The sequence below is a fragment of the Corylus avellana genome, chromosome ca1 (genome assembly GCF_901000735.1).
Source record: "Corylus avellana chromosome ca1, CavTom2PMs-1.0".
Classification (NCBI taxonomy): domain Eukaryota; kingdom Viridiplantae; phylum Streptophyta; class Magnoliopsida; order Fagales; family Betulaceae; genus Corylus; species Corylus avellana.
Genome location: NC_081541.1, coordinates 3,937,511 through 3,953,221, shown reverse-complemented (window position 1 = coordinate 3,953,221; position 15,711 = coordinate 3,937,511). Strand labels below are relative to the sequence as shown.

At 35.4% G+C, this 15,711-nt stretch overlaps 2 protein-coding genes across 2 annotated transcripts; one reads left to right on the top strand and one right to left on the bottom strand.

Moving 5' to 3' along the window:
• The first annotated feature begins 2,439 nt into the window (after positions 1 to 2,439).
• LOC132167264 (uncharacterized) lies at positions 2,440 to 7,448 on the top strand. Its single transcript, XM_059578176.1, has 4 exons — positions 2,440 to 2,640; positions 5,127 to 5,352; positions 5,433 to 5,537; positions 6,438 to 7,448. The coding sequence occupies exons 2-4, from the start codon at positions 5,169 to 5,171 to the stop codon at positions 7,175 to 7,177; spliced, it is 1,029 nt and encodes a 342-aa protein (XP_059434159.1). The 5' UTR covers positions 2,440 to 2,640; positions 5,127 to 5,168; the 3' UTR covers positions 7,178 to 7,448.
• A 637-nt stretch (positions 7,449 to 8,085) lies between these two features.
• LOC132167536 (uncharacterized) lies at positions 8,086 to 14,350 on the bottom strand. Its single transcript, XM_059578542.1, has 2 exons — positions 13,613 to 14,350; positions 8,086 to 9,271 (listed from the first exon to the last, which is right to left on the bottom strand). The coding sequence occupies exons 1-2, from the start codon at positions 14,143 to 14,145 to the stop codon at positions 8,644 to 8,646; spliced, it is 1,161 nt and encodes a 386-aa protein (XP_059434525.1). The 5' UTR covers positions 14,146 to 14,350; the 3' UTR covers positions 8,086 to 8,643.
• Between the last annotated feature and the right edge of the window lie 1,361 nt (positions 14,351 to 15,711).

Below are 15,711 nucleotides of genomic sequence, written 5' to 3'. Positions count from 1 at the left end.
AACTGCTACAGCTATTTGCCCGCCCAAAAAAACGTTCCAACAGCTCAACGGTTGAGATCCGGCGCAATTTTTTTAGGTCTTTTTCTTCACGCAATATGTTTTATTTGAATGATTTATTTTACATGAATGGTTTAAAATTTTAAATTATGACGATAAAATAAAATAAAAAATTGTTGAAGGTGATTCATCCTCTTAAATCGGCATTTTATAATTTAGGATAAAATTCACTTAATCCCTTCAAATTATCATCTCAATGACAATTTACCCCAAAACTATCAATTGCGACAATTTACCACTCAAACTACCAAAACAATGGAGTAGAGATTTTCGGCAGCCTAGGGTCATCCTAGCGTCTGCTAAAGTTGACGTAGCCTTTTTTTTTTTTTTTTTAAATAACGTCAGATATTTTACTGCATTTTTTTTTTTTTTAAAAAAAAAGAATTGAAGAAGAGAGACATTAAAAGGAAATCCAAATTTGAGGTATTAGCACTAAATTTGAGGTATTAGCATCAAATTTGAGGCATTAGCACCAAATTTAGGATGATCGAATCTCTTTTGGGTGATACAATCCCTAAAGTGTTAACCTTCCAACTCTAAATTTTAGTTTTGAATTTAAAAACAAGTTTTAAGGTATTAAAATTAAATATTAACTCATAGAAATTTAACTAAAAAAAATGACAAATTTTTTTTTAATTATTATTTTAATATATGTCTTACGCTAGAGGCAGCCACATAGCAGGACTCAAAACAATGACAATGTCCCTTCCCCCCCAATGCTAGCAAAATAACAAAATTACTCTTATAAAATTTTTCATAAGACAAAAATACTCTTAAAAATTTGAAATTGTATGTTGTCAAATTAGATAATTTAGGTCATATTAAGCATTAAAATGTTTGAAAAATATTATCTATTTAAAAGGTGACATGTTATTGAGATAACTAAAAATAATTTTCATTCTAAAATGCTTTACGTTTGTAAATATGCTTATTATTCATAAAATTAAAAAAAAAAAAAATTTGTTCAAAGCTTTTTTATAACATAAAAGGTAAAAACCTAATAAAAATATACTAAATTCTTAACTCTAACATACCAATTTTTAATATGCGACATTTTTCAAGAATTTTAATATCTAAAAATAACCAAAATTAAGTAATTTGAAAATCTATTATTTTTATAAAATTATAAAGAATCTTAATTCGAGCAGTTTGGCTATCCCTGATAACCACGCGAACCACCCTAACTAACAACATTTCTTTTTAAAGTATTTTCTTTGTTATTATGATTTGAGGGGCCACTTATTTAAAATGAACTGACCCAAAACAATATACTGCAATCCACGCGTCCATCCTCAACGAAAAAGTGATTAGCAATTTTCAGAGATAATGCCCTAATTATTGCGCAGCCGTCAATCCTTATCTCTCTCTTTTTTCTTTTTCTTTCTTTAATCCTTATATTTGTCCCTTTGTACCTCAAAAAATAATTAAAGAAAGAAAAAAAGACGAATAGAAGTAATGAGAGAGATGATAAAGTAATAACAAACAGTCAAAACAGTGAAACTGAAGCAACAAAAAACAAAAAAAACAAAAAAAAAAACGAAAAAAAGGAAGATCAGGTCAAGAGAATGAGTTATCCTACATAAGAGTCAGATAAGTGTCTGTAAAAGTTTGATGTGATTTTATTATAAAAAAAAAAAATTTGTAAAAAAATCACTCTCTTTTTAGTCTTACTAGATTTTGTTTTTTTGTTTTTTTTTGTTAAATTTTTATAAGTTAATATTTAATTTCTAATGCCTCAAAATTTATTTAAAACTAAACCTATAGGTGGAAGTTAACCCTTTAAAGACGGTATCACTTAAAATGAATTTTATCATCATAAATTTAGTGCTAATACCTCAAATTTGACTCTCTTCTCATATTAAAAAAAAAAAAAACAAAAAAAAAAAAGGAGAAAAGGTTATGTCTGACAACTGAAAGAAGATAGACCTTTTCTTTTTCCTTCCTTATTTTGGGTAAGGAGGGAATAGAAGATCCACGTGTCTTAATACCGTGGCAAACTTTTGCCCCAAAATGACAGTGTACACAAATAATTAATATATTTTCATTTGAAAAATGTTAGGCTTACATACACATTTTACAAATTGATATGGCACAATATGATTGAGTTTCTTAAAATTTGAATTTATCTCATATTCAATCATGTTGTGCTACATCAGTTTGTAAATTTTTTTTAAAAAAATGTGTTTGTAAACCTAACATTTATCTTTTTATTTTTGTTACATGAAATATAATCAATATTAAGATGGTAAATTCAGTGAAAAAAAAAAGGGAAAAAAATTATAATAATTTAATTTAATTTAAAAATAATAATTAGAATTGAAAAAATTCATAAACCAACTCCCAACGATAATTATTTTAGAGTATTTATTTTCGTAACGGAAAATGGTGGCAAGCAAAAGCCGCCATTTCAAAACCCTCATGTACCTCAGGTTCTTCGTATTTTAGAGAGTGAGAGAGAGAGCAAAAGAGCAGAGAGAGAGAGAGAGAGAGAGAGAGGGAGAGGTGAAAACCACGGAGTTTCTTAGGAGAGAAAAAGTCAGAGATAGAGAGAGAATTGGAAACCCTAATCTTTCATTGAATGAGGTTCGTCCTTTCTTTCCTTCGATGATTCTGGAAACCCCTCTGGACTTTGATGGATTTTTTTTTTTTTTTTGTCTTTCATTAAATTTGTTATAATCTTCGCGTGCTTCTGTGTAACAATAGCCGATTCGGTTTCCGAGTTCGGATTTTATTTCATTTCTTATGTGAAGTAAAGTAATCTTGGTTTTAGGTTTTGTAGGAAGCCTGTGAATCGTACAAATTTTGTTTTATTGTGAAATTTTTGGTTCTGTGAATGTAATTGCCTAATACTGGATAGTACAACTCCGAGGAGAGATTTTCTCTCTGTTTATCTTTTTGTAGGAATATGAGGCTTAGCACAAATAGCTTAAAAACAGAGCTGCTGAAGGCAGAGGACTCTTGGCCCTATCACACAATAGGTGTAGAGTTTTAAGTGTTAATTTTTGTTCGATGAAATTTCAACAAATGTGACATATAATGTGGCTTTATTCTTCAACATATAAAAAACAGGAATTCAAATCTATGTATTTATGTACGTTTATACGTATGTATAAGTCTATATAAGGATATAATGTGGATAGAAGCGCAAAGAAATTGTTGGTAGAATTATTTAAGGAGTGGAGGCTGGTTTTGGATGAAACAATGGAGAGTTGAGGAGGGAGATAAACTAAATACACGTGTAAGTCTAGAGTCACTCGAATATTTGGGACGTTTTCAGTGTGTAGTGGTAGAGTTTCAGAATGGACTGGAGCTAGATTTATTTAGGAAGCGTGACCAGGCTATGTGAAAAATGTAGTATCATATGCATCTTAGCCTTGTAGAATATGGTTTATATTGTGTGCGTGATTTGAATAACAGGTTGGCAATAGTAGAACTTTTCTCTGGTTGCCCTTTTCATTTATGTACGAAGTTGCATCAAGGTAATAAGGTTTAGGAGAAATTATTTTGGACGCTTGGAAAGAATCTGACCGTCACATGGTTATTGACTCTTTTAAGTTTACAAGACCACATCTTTAGTGCATGTCCCATGGAGGAGTATTCGGGAAGTAAAGTTTGATCTTATTAGAAAGCACAAAGGGGCGCTACCCAAGTAAATAGGGAGTATACAAGAGAGGCATCCACTTAGGAGGGAGGAGAAAGAATGCAACTCCAAAAATTCCAGACAATTAGAGAAGGAGTAAAAGGTGATTAATGGATTCCCCGCTCTTCTTACGCATGCAACATCAGTCCATTACTATGACTTACCTTTTTATTAGATTATTCAAGGTCAGGATTTTTCCTAGCACTGATGTACAAACAAAAAAAGCCACCCTTGAAGGTGAGCACTGTGGACATTTGATTAAATGGAACACCATATTAGTGGATTGGTGTTGTATGTGTAGTGGCAAGTCTATTGATCATTTGCTACTTCACACATAGTTGCAAATGACCTTTGGTAAAAAAAAAATTCTCCTTGTAATTTGGCATTACATGGGTGGTGCCTTAGAAGGTGGTTGATATATGTTTTTATTGGCAAGGAATGTTTAGATGGAATAGGAACAATTGATCTAGAAAGCAGCCCCTCTTTTCCTTATGTGGACAGTTGGGAAAGAGAGAAATGACCGCATTTCAACAATGTCGAGTGATCCAATCCCGAGCTGAAATTCTTGTTTTTGTGAACTTTGTATGAATGGTCTAATGAGTTTGGCAATGTCTCTTCTCATTCTTTTGTAGATTTTATTGGCTATATTCAATTATAATTCTTGTTTCAGAAGGTGTGTGATAGGTGTAGCATGCGTAATCCCATGGATAAGCCTTATCCTTTAATATGACTCGACCATTCACCAAAACCAGGGCTTTAACTACATGATCGAGAATAAAAGTATATTCCCTTGTAGTGCTGAACAAAAAGGTTCCAAAGATTTGAACTATAAAATGTTCACAAAACTTAGAACTGCAAATAAGATTTCTAACATCATTATTACTATATTATCAGCGTCAATTTATAATGCAGTTATATTAATATGTGCTACTTAACAGGTTAGGGAGGTTGGAATTTTCCAGCCCATTTGTGTAATGGATTAAATTTTGTTGAGAACATACTAATGATCCTTGCATAAAAATCTAAGAAAAAGGTAAATTTTATTAAACTATATGCTTAATTTCACTTTTGCAAGTATTTTTAGTGAATTAAGGAGTGGGTTACCACTTACCAGTGAAATAATTTATATTTCTTTTCTTTTACAAATATAAAAATAAGAATCTGAAGAAGTTCTTGCTTTTGTTTTTTCTTTTTTTGTTACTTTCTTTCAAGATCCTCATAATTGTCCGAGTTTTCTTTTGTTCATATCTTCAGGTTAGGTTTTTTTTTTTCATTGTATTTGATTCATGTTGTTTGCCTTTCCATGGCACCTTTTTTTCCATTGAAAAGTGTCAAAAGCCTATTGAACTTTGTCTCTTTCTTGAGCAGTTTCAGCTAATATGTTTGTAATATGAATAACAATGGAATTTTTTGTGCATTGTCAATGTAGGTCATATTTTGACAATTCAGAATTTTTCCCTCCAACTTTAAAATGAAACCAAGAACAAATGGGGTACCTAGAGCTCAGAAGTCAAAAAATTTTCAGGGTGAAGGGCCAAATTGGATTCTCATTGCTGGTGGTGCCTTGTTAAGTACATTATCAATTCGCCTAGGTTACAAGCTGAAGCAGGCACTTGACGCAAAGCAGCAACAGAATGCTAATAATAGTTTGAAAGGTCTTGTAATATGCATATCATTTGCGAATTGTCATTTGAGATATACCTGCTTGCAATTGTGAAAGTTGTTTGCTTTTCAGGAAACGGGAAATCCTCTGACAGAAGGAAGGCTGCTGGTTCCCATTTGCATTCAAATGTGTATTCTTTTACAAGAGAAGATGACGACTGCTTCAATTGCATCTCAGGTGTGATTTGTGATTAATTTATATTTTTTAACTTTCTCAATGTTGAAGATAAGTTGTAATTCTCCATCAAACTTTTGGTAGTGATCGATTATCTTTTAATCTGTTAACTGTCTGTCTTTTTATGTGCAGTTTCATATATATCTTTGTGAGAGGATACTGGTTTTATTATAATGTTGCTAGTATCTGCGTATAGAATAATGACTGTAGATTACCTGGTGTTATCTTGTTCCAATCTTGGATGTGGGCGGAAGATATTGAGGAGGTAGGACCATTTGAATTAGAGGAGGAGCAAATGATTTGATATGAATGCTTAAGTATGGCTCTGCACTCTTGTTAGACCTTTCCGTTTGTTCCCAAACACACCCCCAGGAGCCAATAAATGAAAGAAGCTTTTGCTTTTGCATCATATGTATGTTATGCTTGGTGATTAGAATGGTAGTGAAAAACTGAGTTTTTTTCCTGGATGGACTGTAGTTAGTATGCTGTGACATGCATTCTTGCATTGCATTTTCTTTTTTCAATTATTAGCTCATGGTAAAGAGAAATGGTGCAAAATCTCTGGGAAAATGAGTGCTTGAAAGCACATGAAGAAAGAGAGGGATCATGAACTTCTTCTTTACAATTAATTCTGTTCCTCTGAATACCTCTCTGAATGGTCCAGCCAACTTCATTGTTCAGTTTTCTTCCAGTATTAGTCAGTGTTGTTTGGCCCCTTTGATGCCTTGTTGGAGTGACAATTACACATTAATTTTTTAGAATCTGTTACTTTTCCTCTAGCCCTACATCGCTTAATTTCACTTCTTTGGACTTCTTGAGTAAATCACACTTACTAATGGTGTTCCCAAAATTAAAAGCGTAGTCTCCCCTTTGTATGCATAGGTAATAATTGCTTTGAAACAGGAACTGAAGGCATGATGGAGATAAAGTGCCCTCCCAATGGCCAGATGTTGACTGAATCTGATGGTGCTCTCCCTTTGGTTACTGTTCCTACTCCTGAATTTAACAAGGATAATGGTGTTATTTGGTCTTCTTCTCCTGATCGCCTTGAGTTGCTGCCAAAGCGATTCCACCATTCAAACTGCTCAGACTCTCCATGTGTCTCAGAATCTGGCTCTGATATTTTCAGCAAGCGCGAAGTAATACACAAACTGAGGCAGCAGTTGAAGAGAAGAGATGATATGATAATGGAGATGCAAGATCAGATTGTGGACTTGCAGAACTCACTGAATGCTCAGGTAGCACATTCTACACATTTGCAGTCGCAGCTTGATGCCACAAACAGGGACCTATTTGATTCCGAGAGAGAAATCCAGAGACTGAGGAAGGCAATCGCAGATCACTGTGTGGGGAATGTGGGCCCCAATGGCAAGCCCTCCATGGCAACAGTTTGGCCATCTGAGGCAAGAAATGGCCATACAAATGGGTTTCTTGATGGGGAGAGCGATTTTGAGCTGCCAGAGAAAGGAAGAGGAGATGGGGAGAGGATTGAGATGCTGCGGAGGGAAGTAGGAGAGTTGAAGGAGGTGATAGAAGGAAAGGAATATTTGCTGCTGAGCTACAAGGAGCAGAAGGCAGAGCTTTCCATGAAGATCAAGGAGTTACAGCAGAGATTGGATTCACAGCTTCCTAATATTTTGTAGGCGCCGTCAGTTTTTGTGAATTCTTGCTTCAGGCTCCAAAAATCTGAAGCCCTTTTTTCTCACAACATCTAGTTTAGCCAAATTTTTTGGTGCTGTAGTTCAGGTTGTGCACGGGTGCAAGTGTGGATTCGAGTGAGGGTGTGGGGGTTTGAAAGGTATAAAGCAGGCATAGCGGTAGGGTCATTATTTCGATGCTTGTTTCTGGAGAAACGTTTGCTTTCTCTTTCTATGTAATGTAGATAACGGGTTAATGAGTTTCCTCCAAGCTTCAGTGTGGCTATGTTAGTTGTTAAAAGATAAACACCCCCCTCCAACCTGAAGAAATTGTTGCATCAAAACAGTTACACCCAGGATTAAAAGATAAAAGAGTCGAAGAATAAATTTAATTAAAGAACAGAAATAACAAATAAATAAATAATGCAACAAAATAATTAATTTTCATTTATTTAAAACATATAAATATTACTTGGACTTTATTTTTTCACACTTTAGCTGCTTAGCTTAGCATTATATATCACAAGAAATCTAGAAGTGGGAGATTTTAAAGTAACTTATAGTTCGTTCAGGTTTTCATTATATATTGAGCTAGCGTATCAGCTCAGTAGTCGGTATGAATTTCAAGAAATGGTTCCAGATGGGGGAGACGATAACGCAAGGCCCAAGGTAAAGGAAAGAGATGTAACATAACTGACGATGATTTCAAATTTTTAGGATGCTTTTAAAAGGAACATATCACATCGAATTTGCCGTCCATGCCGCTTCCCTTTACCCTGAAGGTTGTTGGTAAGTCAACTCGGGGAAATATTTTTGGCGGGCCAAGGAGATCTTTTCCCCCCTCCGACTCTGCAACACTACCCCACAAGCAATTAAGCAAACAAGCAAAGATCCTATGCTATTATGTTGCCCGAAATTCCTGTAGGTTCATTTACTCCGTGGCAGCCTAAAATTAATGACCCATCTGTCCGAAACAAATGGACCCCTACAGTGTTCCCTCATAAGCTGCCCGAATTTTACAAAAATTCTTGCGGCATAATAACAAAAATCCCAATCCCACAACCAATTTTGTCTTTCTTTTGTCAAGAGAAGGTAGTAGATAGACGGAAACAAAAAAAAAAAAAAAACATCTAATTAGAATTTTCTCAATACAAAAGACTTTTTGCATGAAATCTATTGCACCATGACTTAGCGTGCTAGGCAAAGCCACAAATACAGTAATCATCCAACCTACTGGAATAACATCATTTTACATAGCTTCAACGACTCGCCCCCCACCCCCCCAAACCCCTTCTCTGTGAGCGGATTTCAATGTGCAGCATTCCTCTGATTTACACATCACAAAGAATCAACAACCACATTTGAACACAGCTCAGGCCAATCGATTTCCAATGTCGTGGATACACATTTCCTTCAAATTTCAAATACATGCTGCTTCATCACGAGTTTTGCACTAGCGCCCATTTCAAGGATCATCTAGAGTTCAAATCAAATTCCCCAACTTCTCGCCACCCATCCTGCATCCCTGCTTCTCCATTTTCAGTCTCTTCATCATTCAAGAAGTCTTCAGATGGCTCCTTCTCATCTCTCTGAGCATTGTTTCCCCATCCATTTATCATTTCATCAGCGTTACCTCCTTGCTCCTGCTCTCCCATGTCATGACCAATTGCAACATCATTGCCCTGGGACCCAAGTGCACTTGCTCTTATTGGGCCTCGACCCATTGACTCAGCCCGAGCTTGCTCCGCCTGAACCATGGCTGCCATTCTCAATTTAGCCTCGTGAGCCTCACGGCCAGCCTTCTCTCTGGACTCTATCTCCGCTCTTATTTCCAGCATGGCTCGCTTCTCCTCTTGGAGAAGAGCCTGCTCAATCATCAATCTCTCCTCAGATCGAAATTCTCCCATAGCTCGTTTGCGGGATATTATGTTGAAGGCAAGGGCCTGCTTCTCAAATGTGGCTGTAAACTCTGCGACTTTGGCAGCTATGTTATGATCCCATTGTTGGGATCGAGAGGGCATCTGGCCCGTGGTGTCAGAATCGAGGATCCTATCATCCTCTTCTGCTTCATAGTCTGCCACCACATGGTAAGGCAGTAATCTGCATAAATTATGGGGAGGAGAAAGGGAATGAGATATCCTACCAAGTACAAAAGATTCCAAAATGTCATTGTGCAAATAATTTCAAAACAGTGGGATATCGAGTTCATATCTCTTGTTCATCTGTTAGAATGATTCATATGAGAAGCAGGTATCACAGGCTTTACATGCAAGTAATGCGCAGGGCAGCACGTCCCATCTTTTACCTTTATTTTATATCTTTTGACCACACTATCAAGCTTAAATAAGCAACGGTCGAGTGCACTATTACCGACCGAAAAGAGAATGACGAATCTAACTCTAGAATCTGAAATGGGAATGCAGTAGGAGGCAGTTGCTTATTGGGAGTAAGATTGTTTCTATTTGCAAAGCAAAAGCTTCACACCTCACCCCCCCTTGAAGCCCCCTCTCTAAATAAAAAAATAAAAAAATGAAAATGCATTTACAAGACAAAAAGAAACATTTTTCATCATATCTCTGACACTCCAACACACTCAATCAAGGATTACAAAACTACTCATGACACACTAGGATCAAGCAATCAGCAAATAAACAAATTGAATGGCTACTTGTACACAAGATTAGGCCTGTAAATGAGCCGAGCCGAGCCGGGTATTAGCAAACTCGGCTTGGCTCATTTAGGAAGACAAATAAACGAGCCGATCTCGAGCTCGAGCCGAGCTTGAAACCCATTGCTCAAGATCGGCTCATTAAGGAATTTGACACACTCGGGATCGAGTTCAAGATCGTGAAAGGGCACTTTCGAGCCGAGTTGAGCCCTCGATTGACTCGACTCGGCTCGAGCTCTGGTTAGATAAAGAAATTAAAACCTTGTGATACCGAGCTCGAGCCCGAGCTTGAGTTCTAAGATACATTTACAAGGATATATTCATTAAAAAAAGAAAGAAAGAAAGAAAAAAAGATACATTTACAAGGATAACAACCCAGTAGCATGCTAGCTTTCCACATAATCTTTAATGTTTGTTGCAAGAAGAACATAATTGACAATTGACATCCATTGATTTCTCCTTAAGTTTCGTTTCAACCTCAATAGATAACCTATTTATCATAATAGCCAATATTGAGGGCACAAAATGATCATTGCCAATTAAAATTGAGCAATTAACACCAAAAGTAGTCATGGAAGATGAAGTCAAACATCTTGATTTAATTTGTCGACAATGCGCCTATAGATTAAGCACAAATAGCCCATAATTTACAGATGGTCTAAGAATGACAGAGAGGTCTTTCTAGTTTCCGATCTACACCTCTAGTTGAAAACCTCAGTGTTTAACTAATAAGAGAACAAGCTTCAACTTAAAAGTCAACTAAAATGATTTTGCCGTAGATATATACACCTTTGAAGGGGCGCCCTACGCTTTTATTAAAAGTCTGTTGCTTACTTATCCAAAAAATATATATATATACACCTTTGAAGGGTGAAGGCTTTTTAAAAGTTCATATGCATAAATTATTGAATTCACATGAGTATGTCCCATGAATACTCTTTCTAAGAGGATTTTTAACTATGTGGAAACATGAGAAATATCTAATTTAAAATGAAGCATACTTTGACCCACAAAGAAAACAGTGCAATTCAATCATGAGCTTTCCCACTACATGCAATTACAATTGCAAAAAATGTTATGTTAGTCTCAATGAGAAAGAAAGAATAACTAAAAAAAATATCCGCATGAAAAGTCACATGAATTTTTCCCAACAAAGTTAAAACAAAAGATGCTCTAATATCATTCGTCACATGCAAATTTTCTTTCCCACTCTCAATGGGGGAAAGAAGGCCTCATCCCTGTAATGGGAAGGAGGGCCAACCCTATGGGGTAGGGCACTAGACATGGTAATCCAGAAGGAAAAATGATATTCCAACAGCATTTATGATCCTTCAAATGAGTTGGCGCGTCATCTCATCCACAACCATCCTAAAAAACCTTTATACGTCTACGCTAAAAAGAAAAATCTTGGACTGGATGTGAACACCAAAGTATATTCTAAAGATTACTTAACATGTACATGTTATATATATATAAGTAATCAAAATATCATTAAAAGAGCAAAGCACAACCCATAACATGTATATGTTATATAAAACTTTCAAAATGTATTTCCAAATATCTTTAAATATTATAGTGGCCAATGGATGCGATATTTGTTACCCACTTGATTTAAACACAGTTTGAAGCCTAAGAACACATAGGGAACAGGATCTTATTGCTCGCATTTCCTGGAATGTTGTATTGAAGCGTGACCTAATTGTCTAACAGGCTTTTTCTTGAAAAAGCATTTTAATCTTTATTTCTAAAGTGGCAGCATATTAGAGACTTCCAAACACCCATGATTTTTTTTTTAAAAAAACCTCCCACGTCACCTTCTAAAAGGTATAATACTAACATAGTGTCTACCTTTTTCTTAACATAACTCCAGTTTTTCCTTAAAATGAGTAGGCAATTTTGATAACATACAACTACTTCTGATTCCAAACCATATGAAACATTTCTTGGCTTTCCATACATCCATAGTAAAAAGAAGAGAAAAAATTCTGGCAAAATAGATAGTAGAATTGTGCAGGAAGTAGTACTGGCATTATCACATAGAAGCTCCTTCAACAAAGATACACGAGGTGCAAGAATCTAAACAAATAGAAGACAGCACACCAGCACATTACTTTTATGGTATAGATCCAAAATCCATTTCATAGAGATATTTGCCAAGGAAAAAATAAAAGACATATATTTTTTTATTATTAGTATGTGTATATCTATGCATGTATTTATATATGTATATATGACAAGCTTCACTTCGCCAGATAGGGTTGGAGAAGCACAACATACGATAACATTTTTTTCAATAACTAAATCAATCTCATTATTAGCATATAGATGGGCGCAACCCAAGTACACAAGAGGTATACAATAAAGACCCCAAATTAGGAAGAAAAAGAAGAAAAAGAGTCCAGAAATTTCGTAAAACTAAAAAAGCGAGGACTATTCTATGTCAAAAAATAGAAGCACAAGTACTGTTAAAAAAAGAATCCAAAATCTGGAAAATGCTAGGTTATTAAGAAATGCTTTGCAAGCATGGAATTTGTGATGAGAACCCTCAAAGCTGACTACAGTGACTTAGACTGAAATACCAAGAGTGCACACACACGTTCATATACAATGCTTAAGAGAAAAACAACAAGAAATACTCTTCTATTCATTTTATCAAATACAAAATCAACGCCTTTCGTGGCATCATAATATATTTTATTTGGGACAAAAATATCAGAGCAGCTGTTAAACTGTGACACAAACTGTTACAATAACAACTTTGGGTAATTAATTGCACATTCCCACTTCAAGCAACAAAATAGTGTTCACCTCTAGCATTTTATCTTGTATCATTTTTTATGCATATTTGCTTTTTTAACTTTATCGCAGTTATAACACAAGACAATCATATACATCATATAGAAAAGCACAGATGACAAGGCAGTGCAAAACAAAGCAGGATAGCCAAATGGTATTGTACCATATGGCACATGACTCCAAACACCAAAACCCATGTTCAGTTTGTATTTGCATTTGCTTCCCATTATTTGGGAAAACCATATTTACAAGGCTTTCCAACTCTGCCACGTGTGAATATGAAATATAAGCAACTCACACCCGCCATTTATTCATACAAGGTGACATTTGTCAACAGAAACCAATTTTCTTCCGTCCTCATGTACATGAATTATTGTATTCACTGACCCAAAAACCTAAAAAAAATAATATTTTGGCTACTTTATGCAACACATAACTACCCTGTTTCTGTCTCTATTAAGGAAGCAACAGATTTCAGGGTATTCACGGCATACAAATCCAATAACAAAGAGAATTATCTGACTGCCAGATATTAAAATCTCTGGTATTAAAGCTCCAGTAACCCATTCAAATCATGCCACATACACCATTTCAGGGACCCAGATGCTGATACGGCAAGATATGAACAAAGGTACCAGAATCTAATGCAAGAGAGCAGTCCAAGAAGTTTGTGCAAATCACCGTGTTCTTGATTACAGTCTTAACCCTAAAAACTTTCACTTTTCAAAGCAATTCACTTTATAGGCATATGTATCCATCTTTCAACTATAAATTTTTGCAGTCAAAATGCGATACAATTGTACAGCAAATGCACAAGCAAATGTAGAACCCATCTGTAGTACATCCAAAAAGCCGTTAATTCCTTCTAGCAAAATTTTCTCAGCAACCAAGCAGCAAGTCACAAAATTTCACATTTCACAAAACCAATTACCGAAAAGCATACACAACAAAACGAAACCCTAATCGAAAAAAGGAACCTTTCGCAGGCGTCCTCGAGCGAAGCGAAGGGGCGCTTGAAGTCCGGATGGCAGACCCGCCACGCGTCCTGGTACGCCATCTGGAGCTCCACCTGGTTCCCGGGTCGGGGAGCCCTACTCTGCTGCTGCTGCTGCTGCTGCTGTTGTTGCTGTTGCTGTTGCTGTTGCTGTTGCTGTTGCTGCTGCTGCTGAGGGCTCGGATTGCTAGGGCTTTGCTGCAAATTAGCGATGTGGTTGTTGGGGTTGTTGGGGACGTTAGGGTTGTTAGGGTTGGGCGCAAGATTGATGGGTCGGAGCGGTCGCAGGTGCGCGTCGATGTTCGACGGGAAGCGCGAAATGGCCGCCGCTTGTTGCTGTTGTAATTGTTGTTGTTGCTGTTGTTTCTGTAGCTGTTGTAAGAGCAGCAATTGTTGCTGGTGTTGGTGTTGCTGGTGTTGCTGTTGCTGTTGCTGGTGCTGTAGCATCATTTGTTGCTGTTGTTGTTGATGTTGCTGCTGCTGCTGCTGCTGAGCCAATGCCTTCGCCTCTTCCATCTCTCTCTCTCTCTCTCAGCCCAAAAATATTAAATTAAATCATACACACACTCTCTCTCTCCCTCTCTCTCTCTCAATAGAATCTAAGATCTATGACTTTCTCTGATTCCCTCTCTCTACAACAAGTGTGGGCGTGCTTCGGAGGTGAGGGCAGAGGGCAAGAGCCAAGAGGGGTCACTCACTCATCATTATAGTGATGAACACGACCACACCTGATCACTGCCACCTCTATATATATTATATATTTTCTTGTTGCTTAATTTTTATATTTGTAAATTCGTAAACGTGTAATATGCTTCGGCATACTTTCTGGTGAGGCTGGCTGTCCACAGGATTTAATTAGCAGTTAAGATTTAAGACAATTCAAATTTTTATTTTCTATGAAAATCGAATTATTCAGCTTGGCCAAAAGGAATATCCACTCCTTTGCAATTGGAAAGGAGATAAATCAATTTATTATTATTATTTTTTTTTCTTTCTGAATAATACAAGAGATACGAGAACAAGGAATCTTTTAATTTCTTTTCCACTTCCAATTGAGATGGAAGATATCACTAATTAAATAATTGAGAAAAAATGCTTTTAAAAGAATTATGAAATAAATTTAATGTGCACTAAAGGACGGAATATTGATATAAAGTATCTAAATCATCTTAAAAATTATTAAAAACAAAATTATTTCATCATCTCAAGGTTGAGTATGTGGCTTGGCCACCACAAAATTGGCTGAGGACGGTTGATCAATCTCAAGACTTTCTGGGTACTTTATTCACCTCTCCGTTAAAATACTAATATTTGCTATATTTAGCTATTATTGCTATTTTTTAAGCTCCAATAGAGTAGATTGCCATTAGCTATAATAGTTACATTGCTATAATGAATAGCAATTTAGAACTATTCACTACAATACACTAGATGAATAAAATATTGTTTATTTTTCTTTTGTTTATTATTTATTTATTTCACCTATTTTCACCGAACATCTTTTATTTATTCTGAACACCTCTTCACATCTAGTAGGTATCTCTCTCAAACACAAAATTTATCTATCGCTAACAAAATTTCTTCACACAGTTGGATGGAAAAATTGAATGTAGGAAAATTTTATTTCATGGAAACAAATTAATTGCAGTTGGATCAAATATTTAATGCAATTTTTTTTTTTTTTTGGCTTGGAAACACACTGACAGAAACAAATCAATTGCACTTGGATGAAAAAATTTATTTATGTTATTAATTTTAAGAATTAGTACCTAAATGTGAAATGAATATTCCTCATATTTGTTTATTTTTGTTTTTATGAATGATTTCTATATATGTGTTTGTTTTTCTTTTTAATTAAGTGTTGACAATAATATAATAAAAAAAAATAAGAAATAATATTTTAAAGCAAGTAGAGAATGAAATAGAGAATCTATTGAAGTGTGTAGTGAAAAAACAATAGGTAAAATAAAGAATTGTATTTTTTCACTAAGTAAAATAGCTAAGTAGGCAAATTTCCATGTATTTTACCACAGGCTAAATTCCATTTATTTTTTCCCTACCACCCAAAAAAAAAAAAAAAGA